The sequence below is a fragment of the Melospiza georgiana genome, chromosome 3, assembly GCF_028018845.1.
Source record: "Melospiza georgiana isolate bMelGeo1 chromosome 3, bMelGeo1.pri, whole genome shotgun sequence".
Taxonomy (NCBI): Eukaryota; Metazoa; Chordata; class Aves; order Passeriformes; family Passerellidae; genus Melospiza; species Melospiza georgiana.
Genome location: NC_080432.1, coordinates 50,519,635 through 50,537,719, shown reverse-complemented (window position 1 = coordinate 50,537,719; position 18,085 = coordinate 50,519,635). Strand labels below are relative to the sequence as shown.

The following is an 18,085-nucleotide window of genomic DNA, read 5'->3' as shown; positions in this document are numbered from 1 at the left end:
CTAAACAAATTTTCATGCAATTTGACCTCATAAAAATTGCAGCTAGACAATTTTAGAGTAGAAGTGAGATGCAAATTATGGAGGGTTGGGGTAATTAATCTCATAGATTAATTGCCAAAGATTTCACTTGGTGCTGATCAGTGATAAGCTCTGGATGCATTTTCAAGGAATTATAGTGTAGTTCACCTGTAGTTATTGATTGACAAGCAGGAGTTACTGGAAGGTGTTAGGAACTAGACCAGGCAAGAAAAGATGATCACAAAGCTCTCTTCAGAAATGAAATTTATTTTATCACTTATAGAGTGAAACAGAAAGCTTTCATGACAGTTTGCTGCTGATTTTCAGTCTGCATCAAAAGTGGTTTTTTCCTGTTTGTTTGTTTTTCCTCTTGACAGGTGCAGCAAGTTACAACAGTTTTTATGTTTTTTGCAAAAATTTCTGCCAAGCTGTGAAGCCTGGAAAACTGAGGGTCCGCTGCAGTGTATGTAAACAAGGAACCCTGACATTGGCAAGGGTAAGATTTTTTGGATTTGTTTCAAGGTTTTGGGGTATATGGAGATGACATATTTAGTCTTTTCTATTTGCATACATATGGCTATGTATATATGTAGTCTTATTTTTTTTTTCTTGCTGTTTATAGCTGAGAAGAGTAGTTCAAAGGATGTTGAAAATTTCACTCACTTGTTTCTATTATTTGGTGCATATGCAAAGACATGGTGCAGACTAGAGCTCCAGTCCTTGAAAGACACACTTAACTCTTTCTTTAAAGGACTAATGATTAACCTGATTGTATGTACAATCTATGCAACTGCATATGTGCTAAAAGGATGGGATGACAGATGTTTATTCAAACCTTGGAGCTGTTGTTAAGGCCTCAGAAACATCTGAATTCAGATCTATGTTGTGATCGTTATGGGCTGAAGCCAGAAGTTTTTGAATAGATGTGTAGTTGAGAATATTAATCCTTCCAGCCCTGTTGCAGCATGTAAAGTCAAGGAAAAATTATTGTTCTTGGACAGAAAACTAGTAAGAGATCTCTCAAGTCTGGTTTGCACCCTAAAATGAGAGAGTGTTGGGGAGTGAGTTGAATGTGCAGTTGTGTAAAGGTTTGAAGGGTTTTTTTCTTCTATCTGAGGGCTGCTAAATTTCACTGGTTGTGTTACTGTTGAATGAGAGTTCTTCCTCTCTCCTAAATCAGATTAGTCAACCAGGTTTGTTGTGGGAGAGGCTTAGGTCTTGAAGAGGACTGATCCATACCATGTTGCTTGGTTATAAGGAACTTTCATATTCAGCCCATGTCCAAGTGTTTAAATTTGTCTTTTGCTGTAGTTTAAAGTTTCAGCTTTATGTTCTCAATGTATCACGGTGCTTCAATGCCTTTACATGTAATAGAACTGTAAAAAAATAGCAATTAAAACCCCAGGTTTTATATTCTCCTTGAAAAGAATAAACCATACCATACTTATACACATCTAATTCAAAAAGCCACAACTACAATGCCCTTCAAGCTTTTTGTGCTATTCCTGAATTAACCAACTATCTCTGATTTATTTTAGAGGCTTCAAAGTGCTGCATTTTGTGGTGTTCCAGATGAGCACATCTAAGGAGATTCTTTTTCTCTCAAAATTTGTATTCAGATATTGGTGATTAGCCTAGGCTTGAATCATATATAAATCAAGACACAAGAGAAGACACTATTAATATACATTTCCAATGGATGTAAACACAGACAATATGTATTCAGCTGATATACATGAAGTCAGTGCTGCTGAAAGGCATTGCTTTTGTCAATAGATGAGTCTGAATCTTACAGATTCCATTGACATCACACAATATGAGTCCTTTGCTAGACTCAGAGGCTTCCTCCAGCATGTCCACTTTTGGAAATGATGACTTTCACATCTGTGCTGTTTGATTTGGGATCATTGCATTCCTTGTATTAAATAAACCTAAATACATTTCCAAACTTTTCAGCTTTTACAGAATCTACACTGTTCTTGGTTTGGGGGACTTAAAAAAAACCCAAAAAAACATCAACCCTGCATCGTCTCCCAGGAATTCCTCACTCATAACTCCATGGTGGAAATGCTATTACAAGAAGTTTCAGTAGTGTACACCTATAGATAACTTCTGATTGCCTGGAATGTACATGGGTCTACATTCTTTTGGCAAATATGGGTTCAATGACACAATAAATATATGTAGGCTGATAAATTCAATTGAACGAGCAGATTACAGCTGCTTCTTCTTTCTGTTAGCATATTTTACAGCACATATGAAAAGAAAGTGGCTGGAAACTTGTAGTGGAAGCTGTTTCAATTTTCAAGGTTGATTCAAAAAATCCCAGCTTTTTGAGGATTTGATAAGATACTTCAGCGTAAAAGTACAAAAGAGGAAAGGCAGATATCTTCTGGAAAGTTAAAATAATTTTATTCTGTTTTAGTTTTAAAAAAATTCTTGGCTGTGAAAATAATTCACACTTGAAATTCTTGTTACTTTCTTCACAAAGCAGAGAGAATCTGTTATCATTCTTTTCCTCTTGAATTGAAGCAGAGCACAGCAACAGTACAGTAGTTAGGAACAGTGAGAATGCTGTTCCTGCAGTTTGGGCTGACAGTCCTGTGGGCTTCCAAAGTGCAGTGTTTGCAGTATGGGCACTCCTAATGTCATGAATGTGCTATGCAAGTCAGTTTGTTTTACAAACACACAGCATCTATCTCAGTCCTGTGGTTATAAAGAGTAGGTGCAGATTTTGCATGTGGTGTCTGCCCCACCTTCTTTTCTGCTCCACTTTCCAAGGAGACAGAAAACAATTCCAGTTGGAGTGGCTTCAAATAGGTACTAAGACTTATTTCTTACTGTATAGAGACCACTCTGTGTTAAGGCCAGGCAAAAGTGTGTCTCTCAGAGCAAGTGAGCTGTATTAGCCCTGCTTTCTTTGATGCATGGCAGTCTACAATGGGCAAAGTCTGCTGAAAAGGTTAAAAAAAGTTCAGGTTAGAATATTACCCCAAACCCTCTGTCTTTCCTCTCCAATCCCACAGGGCTGTACCAGTGATTACCAATAGATATTCTCTCTACTGGTGCTATAGTTAAGAGTTGACTAATTTCTCTATAAATTGAGAGAAATAAAGTTGACATAAACAAACTATTAAAAACACTTGTCTGTACCACTATACTACAGATCTGTCAGCAAAGCCACTTCTTTTTTTAGTTCTCTTTTTCCCCCCAGTCTTGGAAAACTGTGCCTGACCTTTACAAGGCAACACAGCAAGTTTCTTTTGTGCTCAGAAGCACAGAAGCTCTTTGTGCCATAAGCACCAAAGTACTCTGTAAGCCAACATTTGTTACACTAAATCTTTTATTGAGATGAAAGTGAATACCTGTGTAAAACCTGCACAAAGCCTCGTGCAGCCTTCACTTACTCTACATGCTAATCCTTTGACTACCTAAGATACAAATGACCAGCCTGATTAAATTGAGCTTTCTTTTTTCATGGTGTGTGGGCTGACATTTAAAATATTACTTTTTCCATTAAGTAGTCTTATTCTAAAACCATATTTAGCAGTCATGGCTATTTGCATAGCATTATTTTAATATGTGATGCTCAGATTAGATTTATGATGCAATATTTCTATGAAATTAAACAGATTACTGGTGGTTTTTTTTACTGCAGACACCATCTAAATATTACATTTGTCATTTTACCTGTTGGCACTTACCTGGCACTTTACAAAAATTTCATGACCTAATGCTTTATGGGAGATGTATGCCAGTTAATTTAATGATAAGAAAATGTCACTGTAAAAATATCGCATCTCCCTAGTTTTTCTAATTAATCAAGCACAAAAGATATCTGTAAAGATTGGTGTGTGGGAGTCTTGTGTAGGGCACCTACAGGCCTAGCAGGAAGCTTTTTCATATAGCTTGAAAACTTTAGTAGCCTTTCAGAAAATTAGTGCATTCCTCTTTCCAGAAAAGAAAAACAAGCAAATAACAACAACAACAACAACAAAACCAAAACAACCCCACAATAACAAAGCAAAAAAATTCAACAATGAACCAATCAACAAAGGAACAGAAAACTCAAAATAAACAAACAAAAACTCCCACAAAAAGGTCTGATTGGAGCAGTCACATTTGCAGTCCTTCTTCCGGAGCTGTAACAATGTTAACATAGACAGTGTTAGTTCTATAGTGGAATGAAAAATGTGTATCTGTGAATGGAAGGCTAGATTCTGAGAACTGATATGCACCAAGCTATACACAAACCCACACTTTTCCAATCTGTCTGACAGGAACCTTTGATTTGGTATCTGTCATAATTCAGAATTCAACCAGAGTAAGAGTCTGGATTGAGGTGTGACAAATAGACTTTGGGGCTCCCCTATTCAGGCACAGGTGCTATGGTGAGCCCATTTCTGGTGTGGGGACTCATCACTACTTGGTCATTCTTCTTCTTGCATCCTTGCTAGTTAATTCTGAGTTTTCAGTGTATCATCCAGCACAAGCACCAAAGGAGTTTATCATTGCCCCTCTATACTTTGCAAGTGTTCACATCATTATGTCAGATCTTTTCAGGCATGAGGAATTATATTCAGATCTAGGTCTTACAGCTGAGATGAGATTTAGTTTCTCTCACTTAAGGCACATCTGGTGTGTATTGTCCCATTGCTGTTCCTGCCCTCTGTGCTCCAGAAGAGCCTTCTGACGTCACAGGTTTTGTTAAGTGTGTCTGCCACAGAACTGCTCTTCTGTTATTTATCAAATTAAGGATCTTGCTTACATCTATTTCTTTTCATCTTAAACCTAACAAAGAAATGGACATTTACTGAATTTTGTTTCTCTGGAACCATGAAAGGCTCATGATTTGGGTGGTTTGTCAGCATTGGCTGTGTGGTACATCTCAGTTTGGCACAAGAGTCTTCTGAGAGTCTTTCAGGGACTTTATTAAGACTGATAAATACCAGGTCATACATGGTGTTAGTGGTCTTCCTACCAGATGATAGTACAGTGTTTGGAATTTGATACTTTCATATTTCCTAGGAAGAGAAAGATCTGTAACACAGTAATTTGCTTTGAGTTCTTAGTTCCTATCTCCATTTAAGCTATTTTAATAAGGTATTTTCTTTTTGATTAATATAAACTTATTTTACAATAATATAGAATAAAAAAGCAGTTTACCTTTTATCTCTGTTTTTTTTTTTTTTTTTTTTTTTTTTAATATATCATTGTAAAGCTCCATTTCACAGTGCATAACCTTTCACCACTGCTCATTTAAAGTCACATTTTTTTCCTGGAATTAATTACTTGCATCCTCCCTCAGTAACAGAGAAAGGAAAGAGCACTGTTCACTGCATCTGATCAAGGCTGACTGAAAGAAAAAGGGACAAGTAGCACCTCTGAAATTATGTAGTCCTTACTGCTGCTGAGTCAGCTTCTCCCCTCTGATGGTTACACTACTGGGGTAATATGGCAAAGAGCTTACAAAAATCAATTTGTTCTTTAAAGGTAAACTGCGAAATAAACAGCCACAGAAGTGTATGTGAAAAAGTGTGGTCTCATTTACAGGCTGGGAAGATATTAAAAATGTGATTGAATTCTTGAGACTGGGTAACTTAGGTATTTGTCTCTCCAAAATTACATGTGTTCTGGGAGGATACAAATGTTTTTGATATATATTCTAGTTTACACATGACAAACACTATGTGTTAAAAATACTTCTATTGAATACTGTGCATAAAAAAGTTACTACTGTAATGTGTGACTCCTTGGTCAAACTAACAAACCTGAAACAACCATTTATTGTCGGGTTCCTGCTAATGAATGTGTAAGTACAAAAATAGCTTTATTTCCCTGCATTTGGCTGACAGAAGTAGCATTTACAGGAAATTATACGTATTCAGTACACATGCTTCTTTCTGCATAAATAATGGAAAATGCCTCAATTCTGACATCTAAATTGCCACCACTGGGCACTGATGTTAATGCTGCCTTGAGAAGACTAGGCCAGAGAAAATAAGCTCTTGGAACAATTTTTCCCAGGGTTTCCACAGAATCAGGAAATCTTTCTTCATTAGTTATATTAAGTCAGCACTCTAAATTTTAAGCCTAATGTTTTTTCCTAATGAACCAGTGTTTTTTGAGAGGGAGGGAAGATCTTAAACACCAATGAGTAATTCTGTTGTTTAGGCCAACCCTAGCCATGCCAGGATTCCAGAGAGAAATCAGGGATATTTTGATCTTCTCCCTATCTTATACACAGGGAAATGTACTCTTGGGCAATAATTTCTCCTATGGAAGTGGTGTGATGGTAACAGGGATGCTGAATGTGAGCTGCTGGGGCTGCCATTCACATAAGGAGTTTGTGTCATCCACTCCTCCTTATTGTTCTCACACTGCTTGCAGTGACTTGGTGCACAGCATCAGCATTAAATAAATTTACTGCTGAGCTGACTCAAAATTTGGAATTACTGATGGAACATCCCTAAGGATGGTCACAGGGCATCTGCAGGTCTGATTCTGCCATTGCTCATCAAGTGTCTTCATTGCTTTTAATAACATGGATATCAGGAAAAAAGAAAAACAAAAACCAAAACAAAATTACAAACAGGATAATTCTAAATTTTAAAAGTCTCTTTTCTTTGATGATATGTTAAATTTTCCCAAATCCAGATACATCCTGGGGAGGCTGCTCCAACAGATATTCTTGGGCCCTGTTTAAGATACCATGACACTTCTAGAAATAAGAAAGCTCAACTCTGGGTGGCTGAAAATTATTATTTTACAACAATTTTTATTCTTTCTTTTCCACTTCTCTCTTTGGCTTTTAGTCTCTTTTCATTCTGAATCTCTTAAAAGACAGCCTCACTCTTGCACCTGTCTCACACAGTCACAATGCCATTAGGGATGGCTTCCAAATTGCTCAGCTCCATCTGAAGAGAACAGTTGGGAGGATTCAGAAGACTTGACATGGTTTTATACAGGCTTTTATCTACCTCTTTTATTTATTTTTAAATATCCCTTAAGAAAAATTTCATTACATTGGGCATAAATTGTAATATACAGTAAATGAAAACACATACTTGATTTATGAAAAAAACCTCATCCATTTCAAAAGACAGGAATGGCAATTCGTTCATGCAAAATAAACTTGACTGAGGAAACAGTTTTTGCCTCTATATTGAAAAAATGATGCAAGTTCTTTTATTTTAATAGGATAAGAAAGTATATTTTAACTCAATTCCATTAGAAGCTCTGAGATATCTATGCATGATTTACAATATTTATTGCAGTATGTGTTTTCAGTGAGGTTACACATTATAAAGTGTCTTGAAAGCTAGAAAAAAATACCATTAGAAAGAAGGAAAATGACTTCAGTATTATGTACTGCTTCAAGTCATGCTGTGAAATAAAACTGCCTTTTAATGTGAAGCCTAGAGAGAGTTTCTCCAGCCTGGGTGACAACAGTCATAAATGAAAGGGAAAACAGTTACCAAATTTACTTTCAGATAAGATTTTACATGAATTTCTGAATCAAAAGTCTAAAAAACCCTTTTGCCAGAGAGGATAGATTTATGCCTAGTAATGCAGATGGTGTTCAGTGCATGTTGTCCTTGCAGTTGCTGTGATATCAGGAAGCACAGACCCACAGAAGGGTTGAGGTTGGAAGGGAGCTCTGAAAGTCATCTGGTCCAACCCTCTCTACTTGAGCAGGGCCACTTGGAGCCACTTGCCCAGGACCATGTCCTTCTGAATATCTCCAAAGACAGAGACTCCACAGGCGCTCTGTTCAACCTGTGCCAGCGCTCAGTGACCCTCACAGTCCCACAGCTGCTCCTTATGCTCAGGCTGCACCTCCTGTGTCTCAGTTTGTGCCCATTGCCTCTGCTCCTGTCACTGGACACCTCTGAAGAGAGACTGGCTCTGCCTTCTTTGTATTCTCCCTTCAGATATTTATACAAGGAGGGAGATCATCACAAATGTCTGTTTCCGTACTTCATGGGAGGCCTGGGACTAGTAAGAAATACCATGCTCAGAGTATCACTTGTTTCGTCAAAAATATTAGTTGCTTTTGAATTTTTTTTCATGCAATATAGCACATTCTCCGAATGTATAAATATAGATCAGATGTGGACTTTAAATTCTTTCACTCTTACAGGTCTTGTGCTATTTGTATCAATGTTATGTCTTTCTGTTTACATGTAAACATTTTGAGGAGAAAAAAAAAAGAGTAGCAACAAATGTGATATATTCAGCTTTTGTTTGGGGGGCGGTTTGGGGCCCCCTCTCCTTGGGAGCAGAAATGTAATGAGAGAGGCAATGCTCTTTCCCTCTGCTTGCATATTGCACGAACAAACATGTATTGTTCTCCAGGGAAGTGAAAAGTTTCATATTAATTTTTGGCAGCACTGCTGTCATTGTCTTAACTACATGCAAAGATGGCCTTCTCTCCATACAGCAACTCCTCTTCTCACAAAGAAGGGCCCTCTTTCTAAAGTTTCTTAGCCTTTTACGTTGAAGGGAGATACAATGAATATTCATCAGCATTCTAGATATTAGAGCCATAGCTGCATATGTTGGTAAGTCCTTCTTGATCCCTCCTGGATCCCCTTTTCTACTCAATAAGACCAACATGTGCTGTGAATGTGTTGCTGGAACGTATTACAATACAAGCAAATCATGGGATGTGATAATGGGCCTTTTTTTTTCTTTTTCTTTTTTTTTTTTTAATATGGCAGCTGCCACTGAGATTCAGATGTCCCTGTGCATAACTCTCCTAATTTGCTTTCTTTATTAAAGAACAGTCAGACTTCTGTCTACCCAGCATTATTCCTTGGATGGCTGTGGGTACGAAGAGATCATGCTCACACTACATTACTTCAACATTTTTGATAATGATGAATATTAAACAAATCTAAAGGGTCGGTAATTTTCATCCTAGTTTTTAAGATGATGAAATATCTAAAGCACCAGCTGGCTCAGGAGGAAAAATAAGTATATTTACTTAAGGTATTGTAGTAGCAGAAGTAGCAAATGTCAAACTATTTTCTTGCAAGTGTATTCATCTCCATTAAGAAGCTGGTGTATTTTCTCAATAATAACAACAATAATGATCATTATAATAATAGCAATTATGATGATGATTATTATTTAAATTATTGATAATTTTTAGTGGTTAATTTAAAGCATAGTAAAGGGACTGTTTACCTCTAAAAGAACTATAAACAGGTATTTTTTCTAAGTCAATGTGGAAGAAATCATTCCAAATCTTTGCATTTGGAATGTCACAGCTTGTGCTGTTTTTCCAAGTTTTGGACTGAATTATTCAACAAGAAGGGTTTGGGATAGTTAAACATTATGTAAGTAAAACGGAGACATTTTTAACTAAAAAAATCAGCTGATTTTAAGTTACATTGATTAGACTTGTTTAGATAGGTTTGTGATCTAAAGGTGTTAAGGTCAAATTCATTAAACCTTTCCTCAGAACTTCATTACTATAAAACATCTATCAACAGGATGGAGCCACAACCAGGGTAGTTATAGTGATTAGACTTTCTTAGCAGAGGTATGTGGTGTTCTAATGAGGGTTTTCCCCTTCTTCTTGGGTGTGATGACCAGTTAGGAATCCAAAAATTAATTTTTAGTATTTATTTAATTTTTTCTGCTACAAGCAACTGGATAGAACAAACATTATTGGTCCCCTGTAGTAATTGCATATATTTAAAACTTGCTACATGATGCAGAAAAAAGAGTTTAGTGGTATATCTTGAATGTAGAAGGGCTTATTTTTGCTTTGGGGTAGTTTTCAAATATCATAAATGCCTCTGTGTTAAGAATTTGATTATCTTAAGAGTCCAGTTCCTTTTTTTAAAAAAATAAATATACAAATATACATATAACATTGAACCCTGAACATTTTCTAGGCTTTCTTTGCACACTGTCATAAAAGATGAGTGAAGAGAGAATCAGCAGCACATTTACGTAGGTTTGACCTGCATGTGCACATCAGCTTTTTATGTTCTGATGGTGGTGGAAGCACTTCACATTTGTTTCAGATATTTATGTACATCCCCAAGTTCTAGATTTTATTGGCTTAAAAAAAAAAAAAAGAATTCAGATTTTAATAATTAAAATCAATATGTTCTACATGTTCTTATTTCCATAGGTACAGTCAAAAAAGTTCAGTTGGCAGAAGTTACCTTTTTCAGAGTATGGCACTGCATTTTAGCTGATGTCTCAGGTTCCTGTTAAGAGCACCAAGAGATGTTTTTGCTGGTATTCTTCTGCTTAGTTCTGCACATATCTTGCCAGATGAAAACACTGCTGCCTCATCCTGACTTAGGAGTGTTGCAGAGGAATGTCTGTGACTTTGAAAAAATGACCAGACATGGTATTATTTGTCTGTTAACCATATAGATGGTAGGCTCTATTGTCAAAACATAAAAAACATATTTCCCCAAAGTTTGTTTGTTCTCACTCACGTTGCAGATTGCCTCTCTTCTCCTGCTCTCCTTCCTGTGTGTCTAAGAGGATGTACTGTCTATTCTGCACTGTCCTCATCTGAGCAACATGTACTGGATGTTCATACTATGTGTGCATATTTTGACTTGCTTGATTTGAAAAGTTCAGTTGCAGATGAAGAAAATGAATTACCTTGAAGTTAGATTTTCCCTTCCAGTCAGGTCTAATTGCTTTTTGTGTTTCGAACTGACAGACTTGGGCAAATAGGCAGGAATGTGTTTAACCCAAGGTTTTCCTGGTGTTTTAGGGGGTACTTAAGAGTGGGAGAATAATTTTCTTTTAATATACAATCTCTTCTGAATCTGTAGTTATATGTGCTTTAGTTCAGGTCCAAAACTTCCAAGCTTCTTCTATATGCGGTTAGAAATAATTTTATACAATTTTTTCAAAGAACAAATCACTGAAATGAAAGGCTTTCTGGTTATTTGCATGAGTCTTGAGCCTCATGGACCTTTCTGTTGAGGTCAAATCACCAGTTTGAGTCTCTGCCTGAAGGAAGTGTGACTACTTTTGGTGAGAAGAAAAATGGATTTAAAATAGTGCAGTCAGGTGCCATCAAAATAAACAGCTTCTATATGCATCTCCTGACTTATAGGATATAAATTAATTCAGTCATTTGTAAGATGATAAATTAAGGGTTGTTTTCATTCTGGAGTAATAGAAAAGGACGCTGTGGTTTTTGTACAGTACTAAAAATTCTTTAAATATTCTTAAAAGGTAAAACAAAAGCCACAATACCAATTTATGGAACCAAGGGTGCTTTCACTATGCAACAGTTATGTTTTTTTTCACTTTTTTTTTTTGCTCGCATTTTAGGTAGTGTGTTTGTTATGTGGTGTTATTCACTGTGGGATTTTTTGGCATAAGACCATGTCATAATAGACCATCAGTTCTTGATAGTGATGTACAGATTTATTTACTGAGGATGGACTTTAAAAATAAACTAATGTTGCCGCACTCTTTGGCTTGGAACAGTGTCCAAGACTTTTTTTTTTCCTCCTAATTTCTCTAAAGGTCTTGATGCCATGACAATATTCTGTATTTATGATTAATATATATTTATAATTATTCAGTTGATGTCATCACGTGTTAGACCTGATTTCCTCCTATCCATGTGGCCAGCCCAACTGAGGGGAATGCAGGATGGGGCAGTTCAGATTCCAGGCTGAACTGGGATCAGAAGCAAGAGCCAGCAGGTTCCCTCTTTTGTTCTCTGTCCCTTTCTGTGTCAGTGATGCTTTTTTTTTTGCTTGTTTAAGAAGTTGTTTCCTGAAATTCAGGCCCGGTGATGAGGGCTAAGATTGCTGACTTTAGTATTTTGGCAAAACAATAATTTAAAGAGGAAAATGGAATTCATAGGCTTTATCTACTTCAACTAAAATGAAGCTGCTAGATTAAGGTTCTTGTGACTCTACAAATTTTGTCATTTTATTTAAAATGTTAGTACTCTGCTGGAAAAGTTTTCTTCAGTTTGACTCTTATGTTTCTTTCTGCTTTTACTTCTTTCTAGCATATTTCAATTTATATATTCTGTTGAATATAAAAAGAATTGGTACTTTGTAGCTTTCTTATTTGAGCTTTAACTTTGCGTGGTGAGTAAAGTCTTCCTGTATACTTCAGGGAGGTGACATGGGTAGATACAATACATTTTGCCCTGTATCCTCTGATAAAATAATTAGGGGGCCTGATGTTTTTTGTCTGTCTTAGATGACAAGGGGAGAAAGGAGGTAGGAGACTGAAAATAGTTTACTTTTTGCCAGTACAGATACTCATTTTGTGCTGGCTGCATATGTTGGGCATGCATGGACAGTAGCATGTCCCAAGAAAATTAAGCAAAATATGGTATGGCTCCTGTTATATTCTGATAAAATCATGATTATTACTTCCTCATGCAAAATTTGTTGAATGCCAGCTTGTCCATAACTATAATAAAACCAACTAATGCATAAAGGAATTCTGGCAACTTTCAATAAAATTTTAAAACTTGATATGACAGGCAGGAATGCTAAGAGGCAACCAAGTGTGTAAACACTAAATGAAGGATTATCCTTATTTGTGAAAAATCCATTCCAGCGAGAAATTGAATCGGGGGCTTCTCTCAAAAAAGGGCTACTGTGGCTAGTGAGCCAAATCAGCGCCTGATTTTACTCCCTTTTCAGTAATAGGGTTATGTGAGGCCCATTAACAATACACAAGTGAGAATAAATGTAGCTGAATACTTTCCCTCCTCTTTAAAGATTCCTCTCTCAATAGTCTGATTGAAACTGAATATGATCAAGCATATTAGGAGTGATGCACTTTATTTATTAGAGCATATTCCGTGAGCAGCCACTCCTCTCATCAGGAATTTTTTGTCTTTCAGCGAGGATTTTCTGTGTATGGAGCATGTATAAAATAACTAAATGTATAAAATGGTGGATTCTGTATTTTTTTTATTCTTTTAACTGAAGAAAGAAGATTTCACCTGAAAACAGCTGGTCCAGAATATGATCTATGCCAGTATTTTAAGTGACATTGAGGTTAATGATAAAGAAAAGATCAAAAACCTTCATGCCATTAGTACTGACTTTTAATGAGTCTCAACAATGTGTAGCTAGTAGTTTCAAAAAGTAGACCTGTAAGGAGTTAGGCTGCAGCAATCTTGGCACTAGTTTACAGTAAATAGATGCATCCCACTTAGAAAACAATTTGCATTAGACATACCTGTCTGTATGTGCTTTAATTATACATAAATGTTCTCCAATTATACATAAATCCAAAAGCTGCTGGTAAAACCCAAGGCAGTAGATTAACTTCTGGGAAAGGCTCTTTCTAATGAGCAAACTCTAAGCTTCTTGTGTTGTTAGGAATTTAAGAATTTAAACTGTCTCAGTGTAGAAATCCTGTGTCTTAGGCAAAAATTGGACAAGTTTTGTAGCAACTGGTACAGGATGCACCAAAAAAATTTAAAAAAAGAAAAGAAAAAGAAAAGAGAGAGATAGAGAAGGAGAAAAACATATGGATCTGCTCATTTTCAAATGCAGATTGTTGAGGCTGTAAGTCTACCACTTAGTCACTGTGTTCTCCATTTGACCATATGGTTGCAAAATCTAGTGGGATGATGTGAAAACCCTAGTTAGCCTCCTGAAAACAAAATATAGTAGAATAAAGTGGGAAAAGGAAAGGACTGATTTTATTAATTCTTGCTGTTATGCAATTTTTAATATGATTTATTGTCAATAGCTCTGATATGTTGTGGAATCTTTATCTGTTTCTTGGTATTTGACTCAGTTAATATCTTTGTTCTTGAAATATATGAGGTGAAATCTCTAAGTATGTCTCTATATTTAAGATGAAATGAAAAGGCTTTTTCTACTTACTTCATACAGAGCTAAAACTCAGCAGAATGTAACAAACCTATTAACAAGAAATCTCATATTTATAAAAAAATTGGGAGACCAATTTTTTTTAATAATAAAATAGGTGAAATAAGAAGTTATTTTGTGATTCATCGCAACCTTATATCACCTCACCTATACAGCTGAAATTTTGATGAATTTACTGGCAGGAGGTCTCCATTGGAAATGAAGAAGGACATGACTGTCTATAGCTACTCCTTGGCTGTCCTCCTGCTCTCACTTGCAAACAAGACTCAAGAGAGGAGGGATAAGGCAGACACAGATGAGGACTTTTGAGGAAGGGCAGGGGAGCATAGTTTTGTGTGTGTGTAAAATACCTTTCAAATGGGAAACACGAGGGAAGAGACTTCTCCGTTTGTCACCACCAGATGCAGCACATCTACATCAGAATATCATTTCATTTTGGGAATAAGTGGAGAGAGTCATTGGTCTCTTTTGGAGAAATAGCAACTGATAGGTAAATTGAATTTTAAGCAGCACTTTCTTGGCTTCAAATATGTTATTTTACAATTTTAGTCTAGTTTCAGTATAGTGTAAAATTGAGTAAACAACAAGATCCATGCACTGTAACTTTGCAGGAAGCGTCGCTGGCTGAGATTCTCCTCAGGCACCAGTCTCTGTGTGTGGATGCCTGAATGACCCTGATATGCAGAGACTCACAACTTTTAACAGGGGTGTTGTATAAGAAACAAGAATACAGTTCTATCTTTATTTTAACATTATATTATGCCTACTCATGGTTTGAAAATCACAGTGCTATTGTAGACAGGGTCTTTTTATGTATTCATCAATATACTGTATTTCTTCATGATTAATTAATTTATCCTGAAAAATATTAGAGTAATACATTTGTTTTAGTGTTTAGTAACCAAGCACAGTTATATACGGACTTTGAAAGTTCATAAAAAGCAGGTGCTTTATTCTCTCACTTACAGCTGTTTTACATTGAAGCGAAACTTTTACACCTACAATATGTGACTTGAGTGAAGTTAAGCTTAATCCTCACCCATAAAAGTGAAAGGAAAATTAAGTCTCTGTGAAAAATTAATCTTCAAAAGTTTTACGCTCCCTTTCATCACCTTTGAAAATTTTATGGCTGAAGTAAACTTTTCCTGCCTTTGTGTTGTAGTAGAAACTTTCCATCATGATTTCCTATCTTTGTAATAGGGTTTAGAAAATAATAGTATTTGCTGCAGCAGTTACTCAGCACCATATCAAAGACACAAGCTACAGACTACTACTTCTGGGACTACTGTAAGATAAAATCTTATGTGGACTGGTTAAAGAAAAAATCCCATTTGTTAAATTGACCTGTTTGATACACAAGTGTTTTCAGTGCAGATGCCAGTAGGAAGAATAGAATTGAAAATTCCTCTTGTGAGAAAAGTAATTAACTTGTCATTAACTATGCTAAGAGATTTACAAAGATGGTAATTTAGTTTCCCAGATTTAGATTCCTGTCACCACCTGTCTGCACTTGAATTTGGGAATTCATTTCAATTTTCTAGCTTGTTGTTTGTCAGTGAGATGGGCGTCATGAATTTTAGAACAGAGCAGAACTTCATCCCATTTTGGTGGCTACCAGTGGACTTTGCTAAACCCTGTGACACAGCAGCCTTGGAGCTGAAGGGTCGGCTGTTCAACACTTCCTTAAGATGCTGTAAATCCCAGTGTAAAGTACATCTGTCAGTGGTATTGTAATTGTTTTCATTCTTCTACCCTGGGCCCAGGCCTAAGCATGTCACTATCAGAACATGTGCTTTCCTTCAACAGATAAAATACCATAATGCCAAAGTTTCTCCTGTTCTTTCTGCATTATCACTTCTATTCTTCAACACACCAGGAACTTTTGTTTCTCCTGTTCATGATTTATAGACTTAAGGGGAAAAAATATGTATGTATCCAAGAAGATTCTTCTTCTCTCTTGGTGAGATAAGAGGGCAATTCTTTATAGGCATTTTACATAGTCTTTTATTTGCACATTATTTTTCTTTCTAAAGTAAAATGTTTTACACTCTGGGTTTGGGTATAAAAGTACTCATAGGGAGGGAAAGACATAAATTGAAATATTGCAATGCATTGTGGGATGAGGGAGAGAAACCACACTCCATACACTTCTTCAATGCAGACTGTAGTAGATTGACTGTAGACCTGCAAATAAATTGAAGTGGGCTTTAAACTTGCTAAGTTGGACCTCACAGACAGAAGATCAGGAACTCAGTACTGGCCAGCTGACACCACTTCTCTGGTATGTTTGTAGGCCCTGATGAACTCCAATTTGCCCTGTCTGGACTTCTACCAGTACCTAACATAGCCCTTTAGCTCTTACTGCTACAGTTCTATTGCAGAAATAAAGCCTATTTTTTATGAGAAGCAGAGTAGGAATTTCAGCATCCCATTACACAGGATGAGCAGACAGTTCTTTCCTGTTTAAAGTCTCAATTAGAAGTTGATCAATTAATTAAACTCACTTTATTGAATTCAGTTACATTATCTCAGAGAAATGGAGACCAAGGAGACTTACAGACTTACAGGAAGTAGAGTTACAGGTTATGACTCAGTCCTTCATCTTAGACTCTTCACCTACCTCTTCAGCAGAAAAGCATGGATTGAGTCCTTGCTTCCTCAGTATTAAAACATGTTTTGCTCCCTATTTTGCTCACCAAAAAATTTTACTGACATTTGTTTATTTGATGTCTTTATATAGTGACCAGGTGTAAAAGCAAAGGGACAACAGAGAACACAAAATTGCAGGAAGTCAAGGGATAGCTGTTGATAGGCCTAAATAAAAGTGAAATGCCTTCACTTCTCCTTTACTCCTCCCATTCCCTTCTTTCCCCATTGATGACTTCTGAGGTCTCATTTCTTTGTTACCAATTTTTGCTCTCTCAGCTGTCTACATTTTATTTACAGGCAAAGTAAACCATCTTCATTTATTTGCACTGATTTTACTTTTGCTCAGAGTATAACTTGGCTAACCTTAGATGTTCACACAGGCATATACAATTTATGCACATGTTGCAATGCTCATCCTAAACAATGACAGATATGTGGTAACTATTAAAGAAGTTAAAGTTTTGGAGAAAATATGCAAATATTGTTATTTTATAACAAACTGGTAGTCAAGACAGAAGCTTGTTTTCAGAACCCAGGCTTTTGTTAATAAGCAGCTCTTTCAAAGCCAGATTTCTAAAAATAAGGCTCTCTAGTCTAGTCAGAAAATTTCAACTGTAACGCATTATACAAAAACATGCACAGGAGAGTAGCAAGAGAGATTTGGGTTATGTTTTTTTTGTTAAAATTCAATCTCCTACTTTCATTTGTCTCAGGTTTTAATGTGTAGCTGTAATCAGGAAAGAAAGGAGAAAAACTTCAGTGCATTGAGTACTGAAGGAAAAAACAGAAGCAAATGCTTCTCGAGTGAGCTTACTGCTTTTTAATTAGTGCCTATGGGAAGATACTTTGCTGTATCAGTGCCATTTATACTAGTACTATCTTGCCACAGTGATGTGCAAAATGTTTCCCACTTCTCCCACCATCTTGTATAGCCCCAGAGCAGACATACATAAATAAGTAATGGAAAAGGTAGGAATCAGTCATGCCTGTTTTGCTGATGCCTGATCAAGGGGGAAAAAAGGAGGGAAGGTACAGAGGAAGATGAAGAGTATGCACTTCATAAATTCACTGTAACAGCTGTTCTATGAAATGCTGGGATTTGCTATTCCACACAGCACAGGATGAAGGCAAAACTTGCAAGACTATATTTCTCTGAGTAATGAGGTAGGCAGCCATGCGGTTAAATCATTTGCTTTCTCTGGGACACTGCTGGGTTCTTTGCTTTTGCCTTTAACTGCTCTCAGGTACCAGAGTGTCATTCTCACCTTTGTTGTTATTATAATTTTCCCCCTTGTACTCCCCAGTAAATGAGAAGTTTTACAGTGGAGCAGCTGCTGGTAAAGACATTAACCTAAAATAAAGAAGTCAATATGTTACAGTTGGTTGAAGTCACTTCAAACTTCTTGGTACAAGAAAACAGAAGCAGTTGCAGGTTGACAGCTGTTTGCTCAGGAGCTATTTTGGAAAGTCTCACAGGTTTGTGCATGGCTACTGCTAACTCAGTTTCTGCTAATTCAGTTCACCCAACTGAATTTCCACAGATAATC

At 36.5% G+C, this 18,085-nt stretch overlaps 1 protein-coding gene across 1 annotated transcript in view; it reads left to right on the top strand.

Annotated features, from left to right (window-relative positions):
• PRKN (parkin RBR E3 ubiquitin protein ligase) overlaps positions 1–18,085 on the top strand; it is a 679,301-nt gene that overhangs the window by 234,133 nt on the left and 427,083 nt on the right. Inside the window, 1 exon segment of the mRNA XM_058020484.1 lies at positions 396–514. Coding sequence (XP_057876467.1) covers positions 396–514 — 119 coding nt within the window.